This window comes from Drosophila gunungcola (assembly GCF_025200985.1).
Source record: "Drosophila gunungcola strain Sukarami chromosome 2R unlocalized genomic scaffold, Dgunungcola_SK_2 000012F, whole genome shotgun sequence".
Taxonomy (NCBI): Eukaryota; Metazoa; Arthropoda; class Insecta; order Diptera; family Drosophilidae; genus Drosophila; species Drosophila gunungcola.
In genome coordinates, this window is record NW_026453170.1 from 613,012 (window position 1) to 625,914 (window position 12,903).

Sequence of the window (12,903 nt, forward strand, 5' to 3'; positions counted from 1 at the left end):
GGTATAGTACATATTTGATGTGAGTAAGTGGCGTGATAAAATTGTTTTGAAGGGTTGATAAAGTTTTAAGAAACTCAAAGTATGTGTTATTTTCTGACTTTTGAGAGGTCATTACTGACATTAAGTGTAAGGAACTAACTTAAAGAGCATAATTTCCTAGTCGAAATTTTCAAAGAAATAAATTTTAAATTTAAAAAAGGAAGCCTAAAAGCATGCACTAAAATACGAGCAAAGTGGGCTGTGTTTTCAGAGACTTTTGCCACAGTCTTAGCTCAAATAAAATATTAGTAAATCACATATGGCTAAAATCGCTTTTGTTAAAACATTTCACACACTTTTCCCGTCTGCAACTTGTTATTGTTCTAACTCTCACATGCGGCTTTAGATCCTACTTTCCACCGTTAAAAATGGTTTAGATATAAATTTTTTGTTGCTTTTCACTTACCACAAGGCCAACATAACTCGTTTGTTCTCACTTAAGTAGCAAATAAAAACTCAGAATATCTGTGGATATCTCTACTGTGGCATCGGCCAGCGTTAATTGCATTTGGCTGACTTTCCACAATTCCACAACTTGTTTGGCTCTTAGCGTTAACTATTCAGTTGGACATTTATAACATCAAGACGTCTTTAAAAACCGCGAAATGATAAGTGAAATAAAGTGTTTTCAAATTGCTCTTCAGACACACTAAAGTTTGTTTACACTATGGGCTGAGCCTCATTCATTTGTATTTTATAAGCCCAAGTTCTTAAACGTTCGAATTTTTACTTAAAATAAATTAAATTTGGAATCTTATAATTTTTGAAATTATCTTTGCATTTTTCAAATCTAGCATGATAGGAAGCATATTTAGGAAATCCGAAGTTTATATACCGTTCAGCAACAATTTTGTATAATTTCAGTCAGAAGTTTGCAACGCAGTGAAGGAGATATCTTCGACTTTATAAGGTATATATATTCGTGATCAGCATCACTAGGAGAGTCGATCTAGCCATGTCCGTCTGTCCGTCCGTTTCTACGCAAAGTAGTCTCTCAGTTTTAAAGCTATCTTCATGAAACTTCCCCAAAAGTTGTCTTTCTATTGCAGGTAGTATATAAGTCAGAACAAGCCGGATCGGACGACTATAGCATATAGCTCTCTATATAGAAACAATCGGAAAAATAAATGGAAAAAATTTTAACTTTGCTGTTTTTTGCTGAAGTTCTTCGAACTTCTGACTGAAATTATAAGGGTATAAAATTATTTTTATTGCTCTTGGTTGTTCGGAAAGGAATAATTAATTTGTTAAACGATATTAGCAATCCAACTTTATTTTTAATTCCGTCCTTACTTACATTTTGAAATGCGACATGAATTTTTCATGGCTTGCACAAGTGTTCTAAAATCTTGATCAAGACCAAGAAAAAATGTAGTCTGTTGCATTAAAGTGTGGGATTTGCTTGAAGTTATACAGTTTCGAAACGCATAGTATGCTAGCACACTCAAAAATGATGTGTAACCATCGCTATAGTAGTAATACAAATAAAATTGTCAACAAAGCGGCTAATTAAGTTGCCATTGAAGGTGACGAAAGGCAAACAATCGAGGGGCGTTGTTGGCCACGGCTAATTGTTATTGGCAATTCGTGACGCTTTTTAAGGAAAACGCGAATAGGGGGGTATGGGGATGGGGGAATGTAGTGCCCTTTGTTGGCCAACAACTTCCGTTGGCCATTCCTCAAGATTCTGCGGTTCTTACGGCCAAATTCACGGGAAGTCAATGACAGTTGGTCTGGGAATGTTATGAAACGTCTAACGGACCGGCAGACCATCGATAGAGCACAACAGGTGCAGCATAAATTGGAAACAGGTGGCGGAGATTGCGCAATCCCTGATTAAGTCGAAGCTACGTACTCGATGCCCAAAGTGAGCAACTGCTGCCGAGGCAAGTGGTAAGTAGCAAGAGGCAAGTGGCAAATGGCAATGGCGGCTGGAGAAATGGCAACAATTATGTCAAATCTGCTTTACTTGGCCATTTCCCACACGCAAACGCAATCAAGTCGTGCAAATCGATGGACACGTAACCGGGTTGAAGCTGCAGTCAAGAAAGTTTGGTTTCATTTTCAATTTGGACTTATCTCGCGCTGCATTTGTATCACCGATGCATCCGCACGTGCGGATCCGTAGTTTAGCTCACGTATCGGAACTTGCATCCATGGGACCCAATTTTTTGCTTTATCTCCATTTTATTAACTCACCCCAAGAGCTGCTGGGCGCCGCACTGCAGCAGGTAGGCGCCTCCGATGAGACCCACCACGGAGGTGAGCCCCAGCAGTAGATTCCCACTTCCAGGTCGACTGATTGGCAGCTCCATGATGCAGATGTAGGGTCGCAAGAAGCGCTTCAAGCACTGCGGAGTTCGCATTGAATTCAGTTACAATATTGACTGCTTTGCATTTGCCTAAGAACCACACACACAATTCTAGGAAGCTCTCCCCACGCCCATCGAACCCCCAAAATCGACTAAATCAATGAAATCGTCTGGCATAAAACTATTTTGTACTATCAGAAGCAACCATTCTGCCACCGTGCCATTTTTTATATATTGTGCAGCGTTTTACGTGTTCTTCGGCCAATTCATACTTTGGCCTTAGTCTTATCAAAAAGTTTCTGTTTGTTCGGTATAAATTACTCAGATTTCGACATTAAGTTGTGTGGGTGAGTACCCTTTGCAGAGCATTTAAGTTTCGGGAAGTTTAAGTTTTTAAACATTAAACCAAAGTATTTCATCTTTAGTAAAATTACTTCCCAAAGAAAACATCACGTAAGCAAATATTTTTAGGTACAGCTCATTATTGTGTAAAGCTATTCCAATTGGCCACACTTGATTTCGTGACTAAAAAATGGAAGAATATAAAGGCAATAAATAACTTTCAACATAGTAAAAAAAAAACTATAGTCTTGTCATAAATGATTTAAGAAAACATTATTCACTTAAGTATGCAAATCTAATCGCATAATTCGGATGCAGTCACTTCTGAGGAGTTCAAAAAGCTTTGGCTGCAATCATTTGAATCACGTACTGGCCGTTACTAGTTTGTTTATTTATTTGCCAAGTGCTTTTCTTTGTGTTTATTTTTGGCCCGCCGCGATTAGCACTAATTAAAGTTGATAAATGTATGAATGTGCTTTTTGAAAAATACTTATCGACAGTATTGCTGTTTTCTGGCGAGATGGAAGTTTAGGGTTGCATAACTTGCGTTGGCTTTTGCATTAATTACAAACCAAATTTATAGCTTCAGGTGTGTGTGAGTGGTTCTAAGAAAAATGTGTTTAATTATTGTGTTATTCACTTGAGTTGGCATTAAAGCTGTTGGCTTTATGGGTATTTTATTTTTGAAGTCTTTCAACTGAACCGAAGTGAACTTCTCCGAGGGAATATCTAAATAAATAATTACCACAAATTTGAGTTTTTCGTTTGGCTCGTTATTTCTGTTTGCAGTTATGTACGACGATTATCAATCACTTTCGGGGAACATATTCCGGAGGTGTTTGGCACACGAACTCGGCCCGCTGATTGCCATCGCCCCGCACCACCGATCACCTCACCCGTCTTCAGAGTGAGGACACCGAAAACAGCCCCGACTGCATGACGCAGAAATTGAAACACATCACGGCTATTTGCTCGACACAAAACTGATTAAGATCACGCGGCTAAGGGCTTCCAGTGCCAACGATCTTCGCGTTAACTCAACGACTGGAGCAGCTGACTCCGACTGCGACTGGAGCGGCGACAGGTTTGTTTTAGCCAAGTTATATTCGGTGTTGTTTACTTTTTGCACAATATATAACTGGGGTATATGGGCATTATATTGGATTTTGTTTGCCCACTTCGCTATTGCGGATCGCGTAAATAGCCGACCGCCGAATTGATAAGAGCTCCGCTCGCGTCCAGTGATAAATATATATATATATCTCGGTATGCGACGAAAAGTTCGCAGATAAGTGTCAAGACTATTTTGAAGGCTAAGTCACATACAAGTATATACTCTTTCCAATTGCGTTGATATATGGCCTAATTCGGTTTCTAATAATCGCATTTCTTAGGGTGTTTTTTTTTTAAATTTATTTATTTTTTTTTAGGTTTTGTGTGCGTTGCGGGCGAGTAACCGAAATGGAACTGGCCCTTTGTGTCGCACTGGGTCAGAGCTTTGCTGTCCATGCAACAAGAGGGTGGAAAGCAAATCCCCATTGAGCCGCCGAAAGATGGACAGTTATGACCCCGGCCCCTCCAATATTCTTCGGCATTTCGCATTGTCCAACGGACGTTATGCAAATGAAAATGCCACTTGGCAGCTGCCAGTCACATGTTCGCAGCTTGGCTGGTGGCAAGAGTTTGTGGCCGAAAGAAAAAGCCTCCGAAATCGATTGGCCCTGCCATTGGCCAAGCAAAGCTTACGGCAATTAATTGGTATTAATCAACTTAATTATGAAATATTCGATAAGATTGCGACTCCACTCCTCCGGCGGCGATACTCGTGTGGAAAAACGAAATTATCATGCTTTGAGGTTTAACAGCCAGTCGATTCTGGGCTGCTCTATACTCTTTACATAAATATGCTCAAACTATTTATTGTACACTTTGATTGGAGAAGGAATAAAGTAAACCTGAAGAAATAAAATAATGAATATGTATACCCTTAGGTACAATATTGTACATAATAAAAGCATTCTTAAAACTAATCAAAATTTTATATTGTTCTCTATTCCAATCCAAGGCTTTGCCCATAATTTTATAAGCAATATTTATAACACAATCAACTGACAACCATACAGTTTAAAGAGGTATCTTCAATTATGATCGCAAAACTGGGTTGGTCGCCCATTATCATTCTAATGGAACTTCCCCGCCACTTCGTATTTTTTCCCAAACAAATTGCAAGCTCATTCGAAAGCGCTGTGGCCAGAAGCACTGGGTTTCTCTTTGACAATTGTCGAAACGGATTCCCAGAAGAGCCCAACTGCTCACGGAATGACTTCTGGCAGACTGACGCAGTGACTGACTGCGCCCGAGATTTTGTCATTTCCATTTTGAGGTCGGCAAAATTTGCATAAATTGATATCCGCCCGCAGCCTGAGAGCTGGAGATGCATGTGCGCATTGCAATGCCTATAAGATTGTGGGCTCCATGCGCACCCAAGTCGGCTTGGCCCAATAAGCCAATCCCAGCTGTCAGTTGCTTCCGTTATGGCCACCAGAAGAAAAAATATCTTAAAAAACTTTTAACACCATTTCTTAAGAATGTAGTTTAGAACTTTCCAATCCGGAATTATGACTACGGATTTACTTTTATGGTGTATTTATAGCCGTTGCTCGAAGAGTAAAAGGGTATATTGTATTCGTTGAAAAGTATGTAATAGGTAGAAGGAAACGTTTTCTGCCCTATAAAGTATATATATTCTTGATCAGGACCAATAGCGGAGTCAGTCTAGCCGTGTCCGTCTGTCTATCCGTCTCTCAGTCCGTATGAACGTCGAGATTTCGGAAACTCTAAAAGCCAAAGTATTGGGCTTTAAAATGCAGATCCTAGTTATAACCACGCAGCGCAAAAGGGAGCCACGCCCACTATAACGCCCACAAATCATGAATGGCACTCTGAGACATGGTAGTGGTCAATTATAAAGTCAATATCTGTCGACTCGTACTTTCCTAAATAGACCATTATTTTAGAAATTATTAGCACAAGCGTAAATTTTCCGGCAAATGGCACCATTCAAAACCCGATATTTTCAGGGGGCATATTTTTTGTTTTAAATTGGGTAGCTAAGTAAGAGGTATATAATAGTCGAGATACTCGAATATAGTGTTTCTTCTTGTTTAAATTGGGTATATTGGTTATACAAACACTTGTAGTTAAATCTTGTAGTATTAAGTTAACAAACCAAGTCAAAATAAAATTCGATAGAATTTTTGGAAAGGGAAGAGTACAACCGGCTTGATTAGTGTTAATTAGTATCAAATAATTCACTAAAAAAAGGTATATGACAAACAGAGAGAGAATAATATGGAATCCATATGGATTTTGCTCCAAGGCTGAACTCACCTTAATCTATCGCGCAGCTGCTGGTGGGTGAGATGGTCCCGCTGCAACACCTGGAGGATGCGCTGGCACTGGTGCAGTCGCTGGCGTCTCCTTAGTGTCGGGGTTTCCGCCTCCAGCACCGCGATGCCACTGTCCACACTGGAGTTCAACTGCTGCTGGACGGGATCGGGACTACTCTCCTTGCTGTTGCTGTTGCTGTTGCTGCTGTTGCTGATTTTGCTGGTGTTGGCGATGCTGCAGCCCGCTGGCGATATTGCTGCTGGCGCTTCGCCTGCCATGTTGCTGCTGTCGCCGACGAATGGTGTGTGTAGTTTGTTTGTGAATTTAGAGCGGCCCTAGGCCATTTCCGCACTCAGTATCTCGGGGATACACTCCTCTCACGCACATGAAACACTTTATGCAAACAAATTGGCTTCACTGACTTTTTTGTGTGCTAATTACGCGCCAGTTACGACCATTGTTTTGCCACTGAAAGCGGGCCCGCACTGCTTCGACTTGGGCCGCCAAAAAGTCGCTTACGGAGCAGGTTATCAGCCGACGCGATATACAAATTCAAGACTTCCCATGGAGGGTGCTGGTAGTGTGTTTATGCCTGGGAGCGTTCGCTTTCGTACTGCAATCAAAGGAATTTTTGGTTTATTTTTACGGCCGGGACCCATAAACAAATGCGGCAGCAGATAACGAACTTCTCGCCCCCAGCTCTCAGATAACCAGAATCTGGAGCTGCCTCATCGCTCCCCATCTTAAAAAACTCCCCTGACGTCAGTGCGTTGGTCTGTCACCTTCGACGCTATATATTCACGAGATATATCTGAGTGGTGCTGCGCCCAAGCTGAAATATGCATTTACAGCTGCGCTTCGCACGCCCAAATATGTAAATTTCAGGCACGTAATTACGCAGAGTGCTTCGATTTGGCCGGTTAACCCATTTGGCTGGCAATGGGTTGAGTGGCTCAACGGTTCATCTGGGCAAGAGCCTCAGGCCCCAGGCTCCGAAAATATTTGGCAAATGTCGGCAAGCGAAAAAGTCCAAAGCCAAATTCCCAGCAAATTGGAAAAGAGAAATTCTTGGCCTACAGTTTTTTCTTTGGTTTTTGGTTTTGGCCAGTTAAATGGTTGACTTGAAATGCTGACAGTGTGTCTGCCAGAGTATCTATGGATGGATAGATGGATGGCTGGTTGGAGCAAACAAGATGATTACGGTTTTGTATTTGACGCACTTGTTGTTCGGTTACCAGAGTTCGCTGTTCGCTGTCAGTGTTCAGTGTTCAGCGATTGTTGATGGTTTTGGACAAGAGAAACAAAAAAAAAGGCTGATCTGCGGGTCTCTAAAGAAATTTCTTTGGGTGAAAACCGGGCGAACAAAATGTGGATATGTGGAAATTCTCTCAATGGGATTTGCTGCAGATTTGAAAGATAATTTAGTCTGTGCAACAGCATGATATGCAGTTCCCCAAACAATGCAGCAATTAAAAATGCATTTGGCCATGCATACCAAACTAAAATCCGGCGTTTTGCATATCATTTCTGTTGAGGTTGGTCAACAGAAATTGATTTCCATTCCAAGTGCATTACCCAACATGCATCAGTTTACCTGCATCTACGTATATTTGTATCTTTATGTGCCTGTTTTTGTATCTACGAGTTGGGTTTGTGCAATTTTCACACAATTGTTTGCGGCATTCGCATGGCATGTCGAATTAAGTTGTTACAGTAACTAATCTGATGATTAATTAGACAACAATTTCAGATGCAATTGGGTCGCCGGCAAATGGGTCAACTCCTTCCGGAGATCTGGCTAAAAAGCACTGCTCGAGCTGAAGCTACATGATGGCTTAATTAATTATGACAGCGTTTTTATACACAGAGAAAAAATTGCGATTGCGTAGGTATACACAATAAGGCGTAAACCTTATTTTATATTGACAACAAAAATAAACATGTGAGTTTTAGAATTGATAAAAATGTACAAAGTTAAAAATTCTTATTTAAATTAACTGATAAAAAATCAATACAAAATAGTCAAGAAGTTCATGCGAAAGGGTTGCGATTGTTTCAATTTTTGGGAATTGATTTCAAGTGTATCTTTTTAAGTGTGGTCTTTATGATATTTGATTTGCTGATTTGCTTACATAAAATGGTAAGGGTATTTTTTCACTGTGCACATTTGCAAATATTTGAAGGGAAACTATTTATCAAGCAGCGGGTGAGGAGCGGGTGAGCCGCTATCAATGAAGCTTTTACTAACGGTTCACAGTCTCTTCCCGGCCAGCTTTAATAGCCATGCCACACACATGGACCCGCACACACATCCACCGATATATATATATATATATACTATATCCATATGGTGGTGCCGCAGGGCGCAGCCGCAAATGCCGACTCATTGGGAAATTAGTCAAAGCAATTCCACGCCAATGATGCGTTGCTCAGAGTTTCTTTTTGTGGTGAACTGAGCTACCTCCCCATGGCCCCTTTGAACAACAATCTGCTTAAATGAACGGAAGTCCGCAATGCAGACGCCAGTCGCTGGTTAATACTGTTAACCGATGCTGTCCGATTGGTTTTGGTTATATCAGTTTTCTCATTTTTCTCGCTGTTACTTGCTTACTTTTTGTTCGTTTTCAATTTACGGGTGAAATGGCAGCTATTTCTGTTTTTTCGTTTGTAAAAGTTGTTTTCACTGCACTGGCTAACAAGAAAATAATGAACAACAAATTTAAAGCACACGCAGAAAATCAATGGCAACGATTGGATACCAGCGGAAGTGCAACCTGTGGCAATTTCTCACACTCGGGGGTAGTTTCAGGTTCGATTCCAAATGCAAGCAACTACAGTGGTCAATCGAAAGCATGAACTCTAACTGAATTTTCATTTTCAAAAACAATAATGCATTCTAGAGGTTAGTAAAAGGACGTAAACATGTACACTACAGTTTTGATATATTAATCTCATCTATTTTCGATTAAAATTGTTTCATAATTAAAAAAAAAAACTTTTGCAGTTGTAAATAGTTAAGTTTTTACTAAGAACACTGCTTAGTAACAACAAATATTACTCAGAAATTCCTGACCGATAATATGTAAAATTCATTTGTCATTCAATTATAAAAATGATTGTTTAAATTCTTTTAATTTATACGCTCATATTTTTAAAACTAAATTTTAAAGTGATACAATAAAATAAGCTAAAACGATATATATTCAAACAAAACTTTTTAAGCACAATAGTCAAAAAAAAATTGGAAATTTTAATTCCTAAATTAAAGATGGAGATAATATAATTTAGCTTGCAGTAGTTGTTGTTAAATATTGTTTTGCGGTAATTGGTTCCCTCTTTGGATCTTGCACTGCGTCGGCAATGTTTTGGTTTTCGGCTGACATTGACACCTGTTCACCTGTCCACCCGGTCACCTGGTCACCCCTTTGGCCCCTTCCACTGCCATTTATTCTTTCCGTTTTTCGTTAGTCGCTCTTTGCTTTTTGTCATTTGCTTTGCGCATGAGTCGCTTGCTTAGCTGCCGTTGTTGTTGCTGTCACTTTGGGCATATCGCACGCTCCAGTGACCTATTATATATATAGTGTCTATAAAGTGGCAGGAGGTGCAGGGCTCTCACAAACACTATCGCACCGCACGTTCAAGCACTAAAATGTTTCGGTTGTGGGACAAGGCTCATAGGGCTGCCCTTCGAGCTTCGATGTCCCGCTTCAACGGTTCGAGGTTCGGGGCTAGGGGTTTGGGTTCGAGGCTCGAGGCTCGAGCTTCGAGCTTCGAGGTTCACTTATCGCCCGAGACTCGTAAAGATCGCACTACTATAGCCCTGTATACTCCGTACCCTGCGATTTCGAACGTCACTCCGTTTGTGCAGAAGGTTGAAACGCGAATGAGCGGAGAGCCGCAAACTTTGAGCTGCGAGTCTGGCTTACCGAAGTTGCTTTAGCTTTACCGTTTGTTGTCGGTTCTCTCTGGCACTCTTATTCTCTCTGGGAATATCTGTCTCTCACTCTCTGTATTGTTGCTGCTCAACAGCTGTCACAAAAATTTAGCGGCAAACTTTTGTTCTGCCCTCTTCTTCAGCCAGCCTTCTTCCACATTTTGCATCGGCTTTTGGGGGTAGAACTTGTTTTTCGGGAGGGGGTTGACAAACGGGTTCCGATTTCAAGTTCGACGCGGGTCTAGGGCATGGAAAAAGCGATTCTGCGAAGGGTGTGCACATTTAACCCTGCGAGCTTTTTGATTCACCAATTTTCCGGTATTCAATTTTTGAACCTACCGATTTTTGTATTAAGAATGCGAATTTCTACTTATCAATGGGACACAAGATAGGGAACAAAGTTCGGCTTGCCGAAGTTACTCCTAATCTTTAGGACCAACTTTTTTCGTGTAGCCTTTTATTTTTTTTTAATTTTTTTATGATAACAATCTAAAAAAAATTTTGGACAAAATTTGATGTTGACTTTGAGAACATTTGGCCGTGGTTGTACATACATATATAAAACATTTGTTTTTCTTTTTAAATTGTTTAAATGTTGTTCATTTAATTTTGAAATATTAATTTTTTAAAAATTGAATTTTTTTAATTCACTTTATCCATTTAAAATCAATTATTTAAATACCTTTGCCAAATTTAAGAACAAAATTTTCTTCGAAGCTCATATTTTCGGACAAATTACAAATGTTCCGAATTATAATGTGTACTATCTGATGTACATATGTATAAGATACCGCAAACTTAGCCCATTGACATCTAGTGGGTTAATATTTTGCATTGCGTCCAGTTGTCCCAAGTACTTAACTTTTTCTGGACTGCTTTCTTCCTATTTGTTTTCTCTTCAGCTCTGCTATTTCTCTCATTCTTTCTTCCTGCCAGCCTTTTCGCCCGCTCAAACTTTTCCACTTAGCGCGACGTGTGCTAAAACGTTAATTTGTATGCATAGGGAAGCAATTGAAGATGGGAGATTGCAAGAAGGAGAGGCAGTGACAGTCGGAGAAAGAGAGAGAGAGAGAGAGAGAGAGAATAGAGAGAGGGGGGCTGAGACGCAGACTGAGACTGAGGCTAAAACTGACCACTAGAGATGGAGATTCGGTTACACAAGTTCAGTTAGAAGGAAGTCCCGCGAAAGTAGACAGACGGCTATAAATAGTTTATGGTTCGGCCAGCCGATTTGGGTAGTACCCTACCTCGGGGCCTCGGGAGAGCGAAAGACACAGAAAGCGGGCTGTGCCTGGTTTATGTTTATTGCCTCGCTTGGCCCAACTCGGTGTCGGTACTTGTACTTGGCTCTGCGTGGAGTAGGAAGCGTTTAACTACCTTTGAGAGACATTTGATACATGGGCAAGTCGAGTTTTGCGGAGTTTATTTTTGTCTGCGTTTTCTTTTCGTTTTATGTGTTTTCGCCGACACTCCTGCTACGCCACTCAAAGCAGCACATTGCACCTGACACACTCACCTGCGATGGAGGAACAACCAGAGACACACTGAGGAAAATGGTGGTTCTTAGGTCAGGAAGTCGTCAAAGAAAGCCTAGTAAAAATAGCAATTCTAAAAGCTCATAACTTTTACGTTAAAACACTGCTTGGTGAAGCAATTTAAAATCGCTTATTCTTGGGTGACTCAATAAACTTTAAGCTTCAATTTAATGAAATGAATCAACTAAATTCTTGACCTACTTAGATTTATAAGTCCAGTGTGTCATTCCAGTCCTAAGCAAACAATTATGTTTTGAAACAAAAACTAGTGTACGTCTTATTTTAAACACCTTTTTTTCTTCAGTGTATAACCTACAGCATTCTGTAACTTTTAAGCTTCAACATTTTGTTCAACGCCTTTAGTTCACTCTTTTAGTTCTGCTATTGATATGCCGGCGAGAATAAGAATTCGAAGCACATGGAGCATTACCAAGATGACTTTCCGTTCTGCCCAGCATTCACATGAGAATTCCTCGCCATCATCCCGAGAGATAAAATGCGCAGAACCTCTGGAAACCGTTAAGATAATCATCAATGAATGCGCGAATGGGTGAATGAGTGAGTGGGGAAGAGGCGTGTTAGCCACCTCGCATGCCATTGTTTATGTCCCGTGGACTCGGTTGTTTATGGTCGAAATGAGGGTCCGATCTTCCATATCAAATAAGTTTATTCGGTGGCCAATTTGCCGGCGCTCCGATCGGTGAAAGCATTTCATCAACAACCAGCAACCACTTTCGATGGCCAGGGCCAGTGGAGTAATTCGTTAGCATCAATCAAATGATGGAAGATTACTTTACGATTTTATGCAAATTGGCAAACTTTCGAGGCCTGAGAAGTAGGTCCACAGAATCAATTTGGGAATAATTTAATTGTATTTTGATACTCAATTAAATATATTAAGGCTAATAGACTTTATTTGGAAACCCAAATAGTCAATGCCTATTAGTTTTCTTTAGAGACAAATTGACTTGAGTCAGTCAAAATCGAAATTCTTAAACAACCTTATACAAAATTCAATTAATAAGGATCTCGAATTTTGATTTAAGCGAAGCGAATCAAAGCGAATCTGAACTTTTGTTGCAAACCAAAAACTACGATTAATATATAATTGTTTTGCAGGGTTAATTGTAATAAATAAAACTATGTATATTACTTAACAAAAATGTACCACAACTTTTTGTTGCTAATACATGTAAATTGCATTGATTTATTGGCCACACTAATCAACAATTTTCTATTGCTGATAAAGAAAAATTGTTGTAGATTTTACGACTTGTACATATGTATGCCTCTTTCAGGTAAAAGATACACGGATTCTGAGTATGAATACTAATTTAATTCCAAAAACCAT

General features: G+C 40.0%; 1 protein-coding gene across 12 annotated transcripts in view; it reads right to left on the reverse strand.

Moving 5' to 3' along the window:
• Positions 1 to 11,672, reverse strand: part of LOC128255854 (titin homolog) — a 36,853-nt gene extending 25,181 nt beyond the window's left edge. For 2 of the 12 annotated variants that reach the window (XM_052985635.1, XM_052985630.1), the window contains exons 1-3: positions 9,919 to 9,957; positions 8,695 to 8,775; positions 6,084 to 6,696 (exon numbers count right to left, since the gene is read on the reverse strand). In XM_052985635.1, coding sequence (XP_052841595.1) covers positions 6,084 to 6,361 — 278 coding nt within the window. In that variant the 5' untranslated portion in view covers positions 6,362 to 6,696; positions 8,695 to 8,775; positions 9,919 to 9,957. Of the gene's footprint in view, positions 1 to 2,238; positions 2,391 to 3,333; positions 3,787 to 6,083; positions 6,697 to 8,694; positions 8,996 to 9,918; positions 9,967 to 11,533 lie in introns of those variants that run through there. The other 10 variants (XM_052985643.1, XM_052985642.1, XM_052985644.1 and 7 more) reach the window with 10 other exon arrangements.
• Between the last annotated feature and the right edge of the window lie 1,231 nt (positions 11,673 to 12,903).